Genomic DNA, 13,563 nt, shown 5'->3' on the forward strand with positions numbered 1-13,563 from the left:
GCCCAGGCTGGTCTCAATAGATCCTCTCCACTCAGCTTCCCAAAGTGTTGAGATTACAGGTGTGAGCCACTGTCACTGGCCCCAGATTTGCCCCTCTTAACCATAGTACTAAAAGCTTTTGTTGTTGTGATCGGGTCTCACTCTGTCGCCCAGGCTGGAATGCAGTGGTGTGATCATAGATCACTGCAGCCTCGAACTCCAGCCTCCAGGGATCCTCCTGTTTTAGCCTCCTGAATAGCTGAGACTACAGATGTGGGCCACCATGCTCAGCTAATTTATTTATTTATGTTTTTTGAGATGGAGTCTCGCTTTGTCACCCAGGCTGGAGTGCAGCAGCACAATCTCAGCTCACTGCAACTTCCGCCTCCTGGGTTCAAGTGATCCCCCTGCCTCAGCCTCCTAAGTAGCTGGGATTACAAGTGTGCACCATCCCACCCAGCTAATTTTTGTATTTTTAGTAGAGTTGGGGTTTCACCATGTTGGCCAGGCTGGTCTCGAAGTCCTGACGTCAAGTGATCTGCCCACCTTGGCCTCCCAAAGTGTTGGGATTACAAGTGTGAACCACAGTGCCCAGCCTGCTTGAACTCCTGACCTCAAGTGATCCGCCCGCCTCAGCCTCCCAAAGTGCTGGGATTATAGGTGTGAGCAACGATGCCCAGCCTGCTCAGCTAATTTTTTAAAAATATTCTGCAGGGCGCGGTGGCTCACACCTGTAATCCCAGCACTTTGGGAGGCTGAGGCAGGCAGATCACGAGGTCAAGAGATCAGGACCAGCCTGGCCAACATGGTGAAACCCTGTCTCTACTACAAATACAAAAATTAGCTGGGCGTGGTAGCACGTGCCTGTAGTCCCAGCTACTCGGGAGGCTGAGGCAGGAGAATCGCTTGAACCCGGGAGGCAGAGGTTGCAGTGAGCCAAGATCGCGCCACTGCACTCCAGCCTGGGTGACAAAGTGAGAGTCCATCTCAATATATATATATATATTTTTTTTTTTTTTAGAAATAGGATCTTGCTATGTTGCCTCCGCCTCCTGGGCTCAAGTAATCCTCCTATCTCAGCCTCCCAAGTAGCTAGGATGATAGGTGCAGTCTAACACACCTGGTTAAAAACTTTTATAATGAGAAAAGGAAGCCTGGGCAACATGGCAAAACTCCATCTCTACAAAAAATACAAAATAATCATGATAATAAAAGGAAAAAAAACAAGAAAAAAAATTAGCTAGGCATGGTGGTGTATGCCTGTAGTCCCAGCTACTCAGGAGGCTGAGGTGGGAGGACTGAGCCCAGGTCGAGGCTACAGTGAGCCAACATAGCCCCCTACACTCCAGCCTGTGTGACAGAATGAGACCCTGCCTCAAAAAGAAAAAAGGACCTAGTAACGTTTGTGCCAGGTGTATTTTCTCTAACATACATAACAATTTTTTTTTTTGAGATGGAATTTTGTTCTTGTTGCTCAAGTTGGAGTGCAATGGCATGATCATGGCTCACTGCAACCTCCACCTCCTGAGTTCCAGCAATTCTCCACCTCCTGAGTTCCAGCAATTCTCCTACCTCAGCCTCCCAAGTAGCTGGGATTACAAACATGTGCCACCACACCTGGCTAATTTTTGTATTTTTAGTAGGGACGGGGTTTCACCATATTGGTCAGGCTAATCTCGAACTCCTGACTTCATGTGATCCATCTACCTCGGCCTCCTAAAGTGCTGGGATTACAGGCGTGAGCCACCATGCCCAGCCACATAACTTTTTAAGGCCAGTAAAGTAAGGAAAATTTACCCATGTACTTCCTCGGTTACCTCATGAACTCTCCAGTCAGTGATCTCACACTCAGGGAAGCAGTTAACCCCTACTTCCACACCCACACCTTTTTGGGAATCTGATGTATCCCTCTCTAGAAATTTCCCTGAAATTATTCCTAGTTATCTCCTCAGTAAGAAAAATCATTTTTCTTTTTCTTTTCTTTTTTGGAGATGAAGTTTCACTCTTGTCGCCCACGCTGGAGTGCAATGGCGTGATCTCAGCTCACTGCAACCTCCGCCTACCAGGTTCAAGCGATTCTCCTGCCCTAGCCTGGGATTACAGGCACCCGCCACCATGCCCAGCTAATTTTTGTATTTTTAGTAGAGACGGAGTTTCACCACATTGGCCAGGCTGGTCTTGAACTCCTGACCTCAGGTTATCTGCCTGTCTCAGCCTCCCAAAGTGCTGGGATCACAGGCGTGAGCCAATCAGCCCAGCCTCTTTTTTTTCCTTCTTGCTTGAGAAAGAAAAATCATTTTCTACTTGTGCCTGACCCTTACTTATGAAATCAAGTTTTAGATGTAGAATAAAAAATTAAGGAATAAGGAGAAGGTAGAGGACCAAGATAATTTCGGAAGTGTTGGATGGTTCTAGAAACTGAAATAGCCTTGACAAAACCAAGACAAATAATTAGCATAAATAAAGGTTTTATTGGTCAGTTTGGGTGAGTGACAAACTGACATGCCCCCAATTCACTATTCCACATATCCAAGCCCCTGAGGTGGCAAGAGGAGAAGCTAAGCTTATTAATGGTGGGCAATGGGTGAGAGGTGGAAAGGACTTGAAGGCCTCTGAGGGTTAACAAGGCTACCGGGACCGGAACCAACGTCCTAGGAATAAGTCCAGGATGGAAAAGGCATCATCCAGGGCTGGAGGTCTTGGTGATTCTGGATCTAAGGAAGAAAGTCATACACGTAAATAGGGCTAAATGAAAGAGACTAGGCAGAAGCAAAGGACAAGGGTAGAAGAGTAAGATTTCCCTTCCCCAAGGAATCTTGAGATGAACCCCTTTGTCTTTTAACTTACCACCCCTAGGACTGCTATCTGCTTCGTGTCGGGTTACTGTAGTCTCTGTCCGGCCCTCACTGTCCACCACAGTCCGGCGCTCCTCCACTATCTACAAAGAGAAGTCCCCACCATATTCCTAACGTCACTAAGGGTTACGCCCAGCAGTTTCTTTACACAGTTCCCTGTTTCAGGGCATTCGTTCCCTGGCCATAATTTCCTTTACCTCTTTCTTTCAACTCACCCCATCTGGTTTAGTGATCTTGGTCACAGAGATGCTCTTGAAATAGGATTTGGGCTGGGGTTGTAGAACCGGGCCAAGACCCTCCTGAGAAACCTGGGAATCAAGATCTGGAAGAGCAGAGAGATGAAGAAGCAGGAGAGAAAGAGTCCAAAGGAAAAAAGGAGACAAGTGTACAGGAAGAAACTTCAGGGAGGGAGAACACACAGAACTTCAGAAGAGTAACAAAAGGCTGGTAAACTTCCCCTTCCTCCAGACTTACCATTGTCCTCTCTGGTTCTAGGATGGGCGTCCATAGGCCATACATCATCAAACTGCAGAAGAAACTATAGTAAGTGAAAAGACACCTTCCAATCTGAAACTTGAAAGGTCATAGACCTCAAACTACTCCCGACCTCCAAAACCCCCTTCCGCAGAAGAGATAATTCCATTCAGAATAGCCTTATTTACACACTCCTTCCTGGCTGTTTTATGTATCCTTCTACCAGAAAGACTTCCTGAACTGATATATTCCTATCCTCTGTGCACAATCCTGCCTTATCCAAGAATTATCTAGACCAGTGGTGTTTTTTTTGTTTTTTTGTTTTTTTTAAGAAACAGAACACCCATCTACCCCCAGAGAAAATCCCACAAGCTTAATATAGAAAACACAAAACACTAAATGGAGGGCTTAGGATTCCAACCCAAGGCTATCAGATTCGAACAAGAATTGCAATCTTTGGCCAGGCATGATGGCTCACACTTGTAATTCCAGCGCTTTGGGAGGCCGAGGTGGGTGGATCACCTGAGGTCAGGAGCTTGAAAGCAACCTGGCCAACATGGTGAAACGCCATCTCTACTAAAAACACAAAAATTAACTGGCTGTTTGGGCAGGCGACTGTAATCCCAGCTGCTCAGGAGGCTGAGGCAGGAGAATCACTTGAACCTGGGAATTGGAGGTTGCAGTGAGCTGAGATTGTGCCACTGCACTACAGCCTGGGCAACAGAGCAAGGCTGAGTCTCAAACAATTTTTGAGATGGAGTCTCCACCTCCTGGGTTCAACCAATTCTCCTGCCTCAGCCTCCTGAGTACCTGGCATTACAGGCACCTGCCACCATGCCTGGCTAATTTTTTGTATTTTTAGTAGAGACGGGGTTTCACCATGTTGACCAGGCTGGTCTCCAACTCCTGACCTCAGGTGATCCGCCCACCTCAGCCTCCCAAAGTGCTGGGATTACAGGAGTGAGCCACCGCATCTAGCCAGTCTTTGCACTTTATTAGTGGTCTCTCACAAGCTCTCACTTCAGGACCAGATGGGATACTCACCCTATGAAATGGCCTCTGGGAGCCCCAGTCTGGTGCTGGTGGGGGGGATTCACTTCTTGCATCACTCTCCAAGACCCCCCCAAAGATCCTGGGCTGGTGACTATCTGGATACTTAAGCATTGAGTCCCGAAGTGTCTGTCCCTCCCGTAGTCTCTCACCAGGTGTCTCTGACTCAGGACCTGGAAGTTCTGCAGAAAGGTGGCAGGTGTTTGCTGGGATGGGAAAGGACTTGGGCTCTATTAATCTCCCTGAAATCCTCAGTATTCTCACACTTCCCATCCCCCAGCTACTCCCTGCAGGCTCTTTATTTCACCCACCAACCCGCCAGAAACCACAGGTTGCCCCTCAGGGAAAGCCACACACCAGGAGGATGGGAAGGCAAGGTCCAGGCCCCCATATCGCTGAAGATGCTATTGAAATCTCGTACTAGGTCATCAAAGCCGAAGTTATCGTGGAAACGTATCCCTCCTCCCGGGCTGAAGCTGAAGCCGAAGCCAAATTCCTCAGGGGGGTGCTGAGGACTATGGAACCTTGGGTTCCCACGGCCCCATGAGCCCCCTTCTTCCTCTTCTTCCTCATCATCATCTTCATCTCGAGTCATCCCTCCAAAAAAGGGATCTCTGTGGCTGAGAGTGGAGGCAGATTGGCCACCAATATTTCAGCACGATTTAAGCTATTAAATCAACTCATGGGTGGCAAAGTGGGACAAGAGCAAGGGGTCTGGGAAGCTAGGGAGAGAGTCGAAGGACTGGCTGCCACATCAAAACATTAATACAATGGCTGACAGGTTTTTTTTTAATTTTTATTTTTTCAAAGTCAGACCTCAGCTCGCAGCTCCCTTCATACACCTTCCCCCAGTTTTTCTTCAGTGTGCCCCAGTCCCTCCTCTCTCTCCCAAGGTCCTGCTCACTTGCTCACTGTCCTATTCCCCAGACCCCCATTGTCTTCCCCGCCCGGGTCCCTGTTGCATCACCCCAGGTTGGAGAAAAGCTTAGTTTGCTGTTTCTCCTCTTAATGACCGCCTTGGTTACTGTGGCGGGGTGAGTGTTCAATGTTGCGACTTCTGTCCTCTCTGCAGGAGCTGAAGGAGTGGGACAGAGGATGTTTTTCCAAAAATAAGACGTAGGGGTCAAGCTCCCCTCAGACGACCCCCACCCTTGTCCGAGCCGGACCTACTCTCACCTCCGAGGTCCAGGAAAGCCGAAGAAGCCCCGGAAGAGATCAAAGAGGCTCATTCCCGTACTGGGACGCGAACCTTTGAACTCCTCCAGTGGTCCATTCGCAGAAGGGGGAAACCTGCGCAGCCCTGTGGGAAATTGAGCGAGGCGTCAGCCCACGCTACCGGAAAGCAAGCCCGCGATCCTGACACTGTCGTAAACGACGGTAAGCCGGACGTGAAATGGAGGCGGGACCGAAGGGCTTCCTCAAATTTGAAAGGCTTTATCTTTACCCCACCTTTCAGAGACCAGTTTCCATGACGGGAGTGGGCGTGACGCGCTTTCAGTTTCCTATGACCGCCTTCCTCCTAAATCTGTTCTTTCTGCAGACCAGCTCAGTCCGAAAAGCGATTTCGAGGGTTTGACTCTGGATGGCACCCGGATAAAGCCGCCAGAGGGCAGCCCAGCCGCACAAATGGGCCGGCTTGAGGGCGTCCCTCAACCTCCCCACCCGCGGGGCTGGCCAGCCTCACAGCAGAAGCCACCTCGCCCCTTACTCGGGCGTTCTTTTTGACTGACCTGGGCGATGTCTGTTGTTAGAGGGATGAACAAAATGCTTTTCCAAGCTCCTTCTAGTATTGAATTCCCCAGAGAAGAGATCAAGACATAAGAGACGCATGGACTTAACTTCCTCCACATCTCTAGCTACTAGGGAGTTTGTTATAACCATATAGGATTCTTTTTTCTAAGCAGGCTCTGCAACCAGCAAGACAAAGGATTTTTAAGAAAGCAAGGGAAGGGAAGCTAGTTGAGTCCTGAGAAGGAACAGATTGGGGGCTATAAAGAAGTATCCCTTTGGTATCTTTTTTTTTTTGAGACAAAGTTTTCTCTCATGTTTCCCAGGCTGGAGTGTAGTGGCACCATGTCGGCTCTCTGCAACCTTCGCAGGTTCTCTCCTGTCTCAGCCTCCCGAGTAGCTGGGATTACAGTCATGTGCCTCCACGCCTGGCTACTTTTGTATTTTTTGTAGAGACGGGGTTTCACCATGTTGACCAGGCTGGTCTCGAACTCCTGACCTCAGGTGATCCGCCCACCTCGGCCTCCCAAAGCGCCTGTCTTCATTCCTTTTTTTAAGTGTTTTGTTCAAAACCTCTCCAAGACCTGTCTCTCTCTGTACCCCATCCCCAAGCCAGACCTTGCTCTAGATTCTTTGTCAAAGAATTGTGTATAGCTATGTCACAGAGAAGCATCCAAGAAGCAACTACTACAGTAGTCCATTCCTAGGGGGAATGGGCCCCAAGGTTTTTTTTTTTTTATTTCGTTTTTGGGGTACAGGTGGTGTTTGGTTACATGGATGAGTTCTTTAGTGATTTCTGCGACTTTAGTGCACCCATCACCCGAGCAGTGTACACTGTACCCAATATGTAGTCTTTCATCCCTCACCCCACTCCAAGATTTAGTTCTGCCAGACGATACATGTTGCCTTCACACTTCTTTTTAGTTTATTTGCCTGGACCCATCTAAGTCATGCTTAGAACTCTATAAAGCAATTTTTTTTTCTTTGAAATGCTCTCAGCTCCTTCTTGATCCTCTCCATTTTCCACCCAATCTCCTCTATCCCTTTCCCTTTACTGCCTGAAATCGGCTGTAGATGTAGCAGTTTCTGGAGGAAATGAAGATTTGTGGTGGTTCTTTCCAGTCACCAGGTTGTGAAAGTCTTAGGGGTGAGGGGAAGGAAATCCCCTCAAGGACAAGATACTACTACCACATTAAGGTCAGGAGTTCTTAAAGGGCGAAGATTTCATTTTATTCCACTGCCTTCAGGGGCCTGCTAGAGGAGGCCCAGTTGGTACAGTAATACTTATTCACCAAGCTGGTCATCGACGAAATTGAGGATGTCCTAGACGGAGCAAGAATAGGCAGAGGCTGAAGGTAGAGGTTTTCTTTTTATATATACAAGACACATTAATCCATTAAATTTGAGGACACAGTACAAAAAAAAAAAAAAAAAAAAAAAAAAACCACTTCAACTAATTCATCTGACAATGCTGTTCATATTCATGACGCCATTTTTTTGTTTGTTGTGTTGTTGTTGTTTTCCTAATAATAAAGAAGGAGACTTAGGGCTGTTGGGCTGATATATATTTGGGGGTCCCACCTCCCCACCTCATCCGTACACCACCAGGGTGAACAGGAGGAAGCAAAAGAAGTGCAGGGCCCATAGCAAAGTTTCATAATCTTGAATGCAAGAGGGGAGAAGGAATGGAAGGGGGAAAAAAAAGGAGAAAATACAAATCCTATAATACATACAACAGGGTGGGGATGGTATAGGAATGGGACAGACATGAAGCTGAGGCATGGGGTGGGCCGCTGGGGGTGGGGGGCAGCGGAAACCCCCCACATTCCTTTCTCTTTGATGCTGTTTCCATAGTTTCCAGGCTGAGAAGCCCTCTCAGAAGATGGGACCGGGAGAAGAGGGTCAGGGCCTCAGTTGGCCCCCCAGCTGTAGCTGTTGTAGGCAGACTTGTTGGTCTGGGGCTTCTGCGGGATGGAGCTGGTCTGGCTACGTTGCCCGCTGCCCGTCTGCAGGGGAATGGGAGGATCATGAGGAGGAAAAAGGTGTCTAGTTAGTGGTACAAATTTGTAACATCTTCAGGTGGAGATGTGCAAACTGTCTTGCTCTCCCATTCCCCTCACTACTATAACCATAGAAAATTTGGTCTGCATAGCTGCTAAAGCCCCTTTCTTACAAGCAGGAAGGCATTTTTGACTTTTAAATAGGGAAAAGATGAAGAGGGCAAGATACCTTTAGAGACAAGGTAGTGAGTCAGTTCTACTCATTTTCAATTCTACATTCTCGCACTACCCCCTATCTCCCCTGCTCTTGGAGATGGGTGATCACAAGGCAATTTCATTTCCCTTGATCCCCATTAATGCCTCAATTTGGAAAGATGTCTTTGAGGAAGGAAGCCCTTATTCTAGCTCCAGCCACCTATAATGGAGCTCTCAAGAGGCCACTTGCATCGCCCCACAGATCCCCACCCCCACCACACATCACATCTGTGAGCCCATTTCAGGCAAGTATGAGAGGCAGTCTGAGGCCTCAGGCTCCAGATGCTGCCCCAAGAATCTTTTCCATTCTGGTAACCGAATGTTTTCCACAGTTGGGGAAGGGTACAAAGATAAAGAGGGTGTTGGGGAGGGGAGGAGGAGAGAGGAAGGGGAGGCCAGAGAGCTCAGCAAGGTGTTTGTGTTTGTGTATCCCGATTTGTGACCGCGCAGTCTTTTCAAGTTCCCTGAGGCTGTGAAGGTGAAATGGGGACTGAAAAGGAGTGGGTTCAAGCATATGATCATTCAATTTAATTACCTGCTCCTCCTGCTGGCGCTGGCAACAGAGAATCATCTGCAAATATGGTAGCTGAGGCAGAACCAGGATATATGGAAAATAAAGGGACAAACTTTGACAATAGAACTCCATAATTAGAAGGGAAAGCTAAAATGTCAGGGAAGAGGGAAGGCTGGGAGAGGAAAGAGGGAAGGTGTGACCCAGGTCTGATGGGATAAGGACAACTGTGGCACAGGAGGAGAAGGGCACCAAAGGAATTGGGCAAAAAAGGTTTCAACCTGGCCCCTTCTCTGAGATTTCCTTTGCCGGCCGCTCGTGTTATGTGCGCTTGTGTCTGTATGTGCTGTGTGCCCATGACTGGCGCTGGGGAGGGATTGGGTGAAGGTAGTGGTGAGGAAGGGTAAGAAAAGGAAAGGGAAGGCAGTTTTAAGGGATAGGAAGGAAGAGGAAGGGAAAGGAGAGAAGGGGAAGGGCTATTACCTGGCCATCCTGCTGCAGGTGATGGTGAAGGATCTGAGAATGCGGCTGCTGATGGGGGGTCAGAATGTGCATAAAGGGGGCAGGTGGGTAGGCAGCAGCTGTGGCCGGATTGATGGGGCCCCCACTTCCTAGGGCTGAAGGCAAGTTGAAGGAAGCAGCAGGAGTACCGGAATGAAAACCTTGTTTCTCAAAGGACTGCTATCCAGGAGGCCAGGAGGAGACAGAGTAAAAGGGATCAGCAAACTAATCTTGGGATTTTTCCTGAGCTCAAGCTCCCCGACCCTCAGAAAGCAGCATGGTGTCACAGAAGGCACATATTCAGGTCTCAGTCTCAGCTCTGCTCTTATTTAAGAACTGTGTGAACCTGGGCATACTACTCAATCTCTTAGCCTCAGTTTCCTCAGATATAAAACAGGGATGCTACAAACCTGTTGTAAAGACCAAATAGGCTGGGCATGGTGGCTCACATCTGTAATCCCAGCACTTTGGGAGGACAAGATGGGCGGATCACACAAGGTCAGGAGTTCAATACCAGCCTGGCCAATATGGTGAAACCCCATCTCTACTAAAAATACAAAAATTAGCCGGGCATGGTGGTAGGCGCCTGTAATCCCAGCTACTTGGGAGTCTGAGACAGGAGAATCACTTGAACCTGGGAGGTGGAGGTTGCAGTGAGTCAAGACTGTGCCACTGCACTCCAGCCCGGGAGACAGAGGGAGACTCCATCTCAAGAAAAAAAAAAAAAAAAAAAAAAGGCTGGGCGCAGTGGCCCACGCCTGTAATCCCAGCATTTTAGGAGGCCAAGGCAGGCAGATCACCTGAGGTCAGGAGTTTGAGACCAGCCTGACAAACATGAAGAAACCCCGTCTCTACTAAAAACACAAAATTACCCAGGCATGGTGGCACATGCCTGTAATCCCAGCTACTCGGGAGGCTGAGGCAGGAGAATCGCTTGAACCCAAGACGCGGAGGTTATGGTGAGCCCAGATCGCACCATTGCACTCCAGCCTGGGCAACAAGAATGAAACTCCGTCTCAAAAAAAAAAAAAAAAAAAAAGACCAAATAAGAGGATGAAATGTGGAAGCACTTTGTAAAACTGAATGTCATATTTGAACATCATGAAATCTGAACTTAGAACTCCAGGCTGGGCATGGTGGCTCACATCTGTAATCCCAGCACTTTTGGGAGGCTAAGGCGGGTGGATTGCTTGAGCCCAGAAGTTCGAGACGAGCCTGGGCAACATGGCAAAACCCTGTATCTACCAAAAAATAAAAATACAAAACACAAAACAAACAAAAAACAAAAATACAAAAATTAGCCAGGCCTGGTGGTGCACACATCTATAGCCCCAGCTACTCAGAAGGCTGAGATTCCACCACTGCACTCCAGCCTGGGTGACTTCTTGAGACTGTCTCCCCCAAAAAAAAAAAAAAAAAAAAAAAAGCAAAAAAAGCAAAAAAAAAAGCAAACCAATAGTGTCCCCCACCCCTTCCAATATTCCTTACAAAAATAATAATAATAACTCCGCCAGATGCAGTGGCTCACACTTGTAATCCCAGCACTTTAGGAGGCCGAGGTGGGCGGATCATGATGTCAGGAGTTCGAGACCAGCCTAGCCAAGAAAGATGGCAAAACCCCGTCTCTACTAAAAAATACAAAAATTAGCAGGCGCGGTGGTGGGCACCTGTAATCCCAGCTACTCAGGAGGCTGAGGCAGGAGAATCACTTGAACCCAGGAGGCAGAGTGTGCAGTGAGCCGAGATGCACCACCGTACTCTAGCCTGGGCGACAAGGCAAGAGTCCATCTCAACAACAACAACAAAAAAAACTGGTTGGATATTTCAAAAGAAATAAACACATATTGAGATATTTGAAGTGTTGAAGGTCTTGTGCATGAAGTGCCCCCCCCGGCCCCCAGTGCTTTATACCAAACTTTAAGTATTTATAGTGATGGGGGATAAAAGCAACATAACAAACCTGTGGATCACTCAAATGCTTCATTAGTTACTAGGCAGTCTCCTTTCCCACTCCCACTGTTATAGATTTACTCAAAGAATGGAATGAACTAGTTTCCTGTCACTCTCATACTTATTCTCTTGAAAAGTTATGAAAAAGGTTGGGAGTAGGTAGGAAAGGGGGCCAGGAGAGTTGCACAGTAAATCACATGACACATTAAACAATTTGCCACGCTTTACCTTCCTATTACGTTTCTCTTTTTTTCTCAAAGGGCTAAATTTTAACTTCTAAGGAAGTGAAGTCTACAGAAGACCTTTCATTTAGAAAAAGTAGGATGGGTTTCCTGCCACCTCTCCTAGGGTTCTTCTTGTCCACTGTATTTCTACTATTGCAACTCCACCTCCTCTATGTCTATCTCTTTTCCACTTCTGTCCAGAGCCAGGCACCTACCTGGGTTTTGGAGTACACAGAACCCGAGATATCTGGCACGCCCGTGTTACTGGAGGTGACTGAAACACCTGGGGGAGGAGGAAACAGACAGGAGGATTAGCTCAGCTAGCTACCTGGCCCTTATTCCTGAGACGAGGTGATATCTGTAGCCTTTCTAGCCGTACCAATGCAAGGGAATTTTGGTCGGTTTTCCAGCTTCAAGTTAGTCCTGAGAGGTAAGAGTTCATGAAACAAAAGCTCCCTAAGGGTTCTTTGGCCCTTCCCAGGTGTGTGTTGAGTATACGTGAGAGAGAGTGAGGTAAGTTGTTTTTTGGTGGGCAAGGGGATATGACCAAACCTCACTAGCATATACTGTTTTCAAAACACTTCTGTGCCAAAGTCTAGCAGGAATATAATAAACTTTTAATTTTAATGTCCATTTCAAATCAATCCACCCAAACGCCACTCAGTTTTATTTCTGGAGACTGGGGCAGTCTGGCCCTCTCTCTTCCTGAAGTGACATTTCTGGGCTCAAAATCCATGCCTCCACTGCGTAAGTGCTAGAGGAGCAGTCCACTTTAATCCCCAAGGGCACTCTCATTCTCAGAGCCTCAGCTCAATTAGTCCAGCTTCTTTAGTCTTGGAGCATCTAGGCTAAATCTTTAAACTTAAGATGTAAAGTCCTGGCATCAAGATCAATTTCCATGTACACAATTTAAGCCTAAGTGTAGTGGGGTGGGGAGGGATAGGTAGACAGGAGTAGGCCATCTCCTATAGCCTAGGTGGAACACAAAAACCACATGTCATTTTCAGTATACAACTTCAGCTTCTCCGTAAGATAAAAGCTCTCATACCCCAACTCTCGTATTTCCTGTTGAAAAAAACTCCCTACTAACCACTACAACTTTAAAGAAACCAGAGTAGTACAACTTGTCATTTTAATTTGTACTCCTCAAACAAATAAATACTCATACCATATTCCATCACCTGGGGTATAAGGCATTGTGTCAAGAAGATAGGAAAAGCCATGAAATAAATAACCTAACATCTTTTATACTTTCCATTTTTAAACAAAGATTTGAAGAAAAGTAAGTAATTTAACTAGGAATATAAAGCATGATTTTAAAAAGATATATTAGTTTTTATAAAAATAAAATGAAGCTTCAGAAAAACTTTGCCTTTCTGTCTATGCCCTTGGATCCTTCCCATCAGAGGTACACATCTCCTTCTCCTCTGCTGTCAGGAACACTGATGGAAAAGTGTTTTAGAAGCACTGTACTAGAGTGGCCAAATCACAAATAAGGAATCCTCCATTCACCCACAATTCAAACTCTAGAACCCAAATCCTCCCAATGCCTCAGACAAAGGCAGCCTTCCAAAGTTAAGCCCACCTTGAACAGTCACTTTTGAAGTGGTATCTTAATCTGGAAAACCTTCCCAACATCTTAAGTCCAGATAGTTCCTGGAAGGGGCAAACACTAACTAGGAAAAATAACGGAACTACAGAAAACCAAGCAAGAGAAAATACTTCCTCATCTCCAAAGCATCAACTGTCTAAAGACACTGAAGTAAAAGAAGGGAACGATACAGGAGTATCTTAAGGGGCTAATGGGGTATTTTTTCCATTCCCTTCTCAAACTCGAGGTGCCCATCTGGCAAATCACTGGGTAACAGGCATAACTTTTAAGAACAGGAAGTTCAGTTATGGAAAAGGCTTAAGCTAGTAAGTTCGTGTGGAAGGGTTGAGAGTAAAGGTAGAATAAACAGGATATAAGTAGAACATTTTTAAGTCAAACCAAAAGAGACAATTTATCTTTACTGCAAAGGCAAAAAAAATAAAAA

At 46.9% G+C, this 13,563-nt stretch overlaps 2 protein-coding genes across 48 annotated transcripts in view; both read right to left on the reverse strand.

Annotated features, from left to right (window-relative positions):
- Nucleotides 1-2,430: 2,430 nt before the first annotated feature.
- On the reverse strand, nt 2,431-5,913 carry HAX1 (HCLS1 associated protein X-1). Of its 4 annotated transcripts, none has more exons than XM_054460895.2 (7): nt 5,535-5,913; nt 4,716-4,978; nt 4,353-4,540; nt 3,309-3,360; nt 3,050-3,156; nt 2,827-2,917; nt 2,431-2,693 (listed from the first exon to the last, which is right to left on the reverse strand). In XM_054460895.2, the coding sequence occupies exons 1-7, from the start codon at nt 5,585-5,587 to the stop codon at nt 2,608-2,610; spliced, it is 840 nt and encodes a 279-aa protein (XP_054316870.1). In that variant the 5' UTR covers nt 5,588-5,913; the 3' UTR covers nt 2,431-2,607. The 4 variants fall into 4 exon arrangements, with proteins under 4 accessions (XP_054316870.1, XP_054316886.1, XP_054316876.1 ...); XM_054460911.2 differs by having other exon boundaries at nt 4,716-4,834; nt 5,535-5,720; XM_054460901.2 differs by having other exon boundaries at nt 3,309-3,372; nt 4,716-4,834; nt 5,535-5,709.
- An 861-nt stretch (nt 5,914-6,774) lies between these two features.
- UBAP2L (ubiquitin associated protein 2 like) overlaps nt 6,775-13,563 on the reverse strand; it is a 51,443-nt gene continuing 44,654 nt past the window's right edge. For 7 of the 44 annotated variants that reach the window (XM_054460772.2, XM_063661389.1, XM_054460718.2 and 4 more), the window contains exons 25-27: nt 11,743-11,810; nt 9,336-9,533; nt 6,775-7,409 (exon numbers count right to left, since the gene is read on the reverse strand). In XM_054460772.2, coding sequence (XP_054316747.1) covers nt 7,371-7,409; nt 9,336-9,533; nt 11,743-11,810 — 305 coding nt within the window. In that variant the 3' untranslated portion in view covers nt 6,775-7,370. Of the gene's footprint in view, nt 7,410-7,436; nt 8,093-8,876; nt 8,928-9,335; nt 9,534-11,742; nt 11,811-13,563 lie in introns of those variants that run through there. The other 37 variants (XM_054460670.2, XM_054460636.2, XM_054460652.2 and 34 more) reach the window with 7 other exon arrangements.

The sequence above is a fragment of the Pongo pygmaeus genome, chromosome 1 (genome assembly GCF_028885625.2).
Source record: "Pongo pygmaeus isolate AG05252 chromosome 1, NHGRI_mPonPyg2-v2.0_pri, whole genome shotgun sequence".
NCBI classification, from domain to species: domain Eukaryota; kingdom Metazoa; phylum Chordata; class Mammalia; order Primates; family Hominidae; genus Pongo; species Pongo pygmaeus.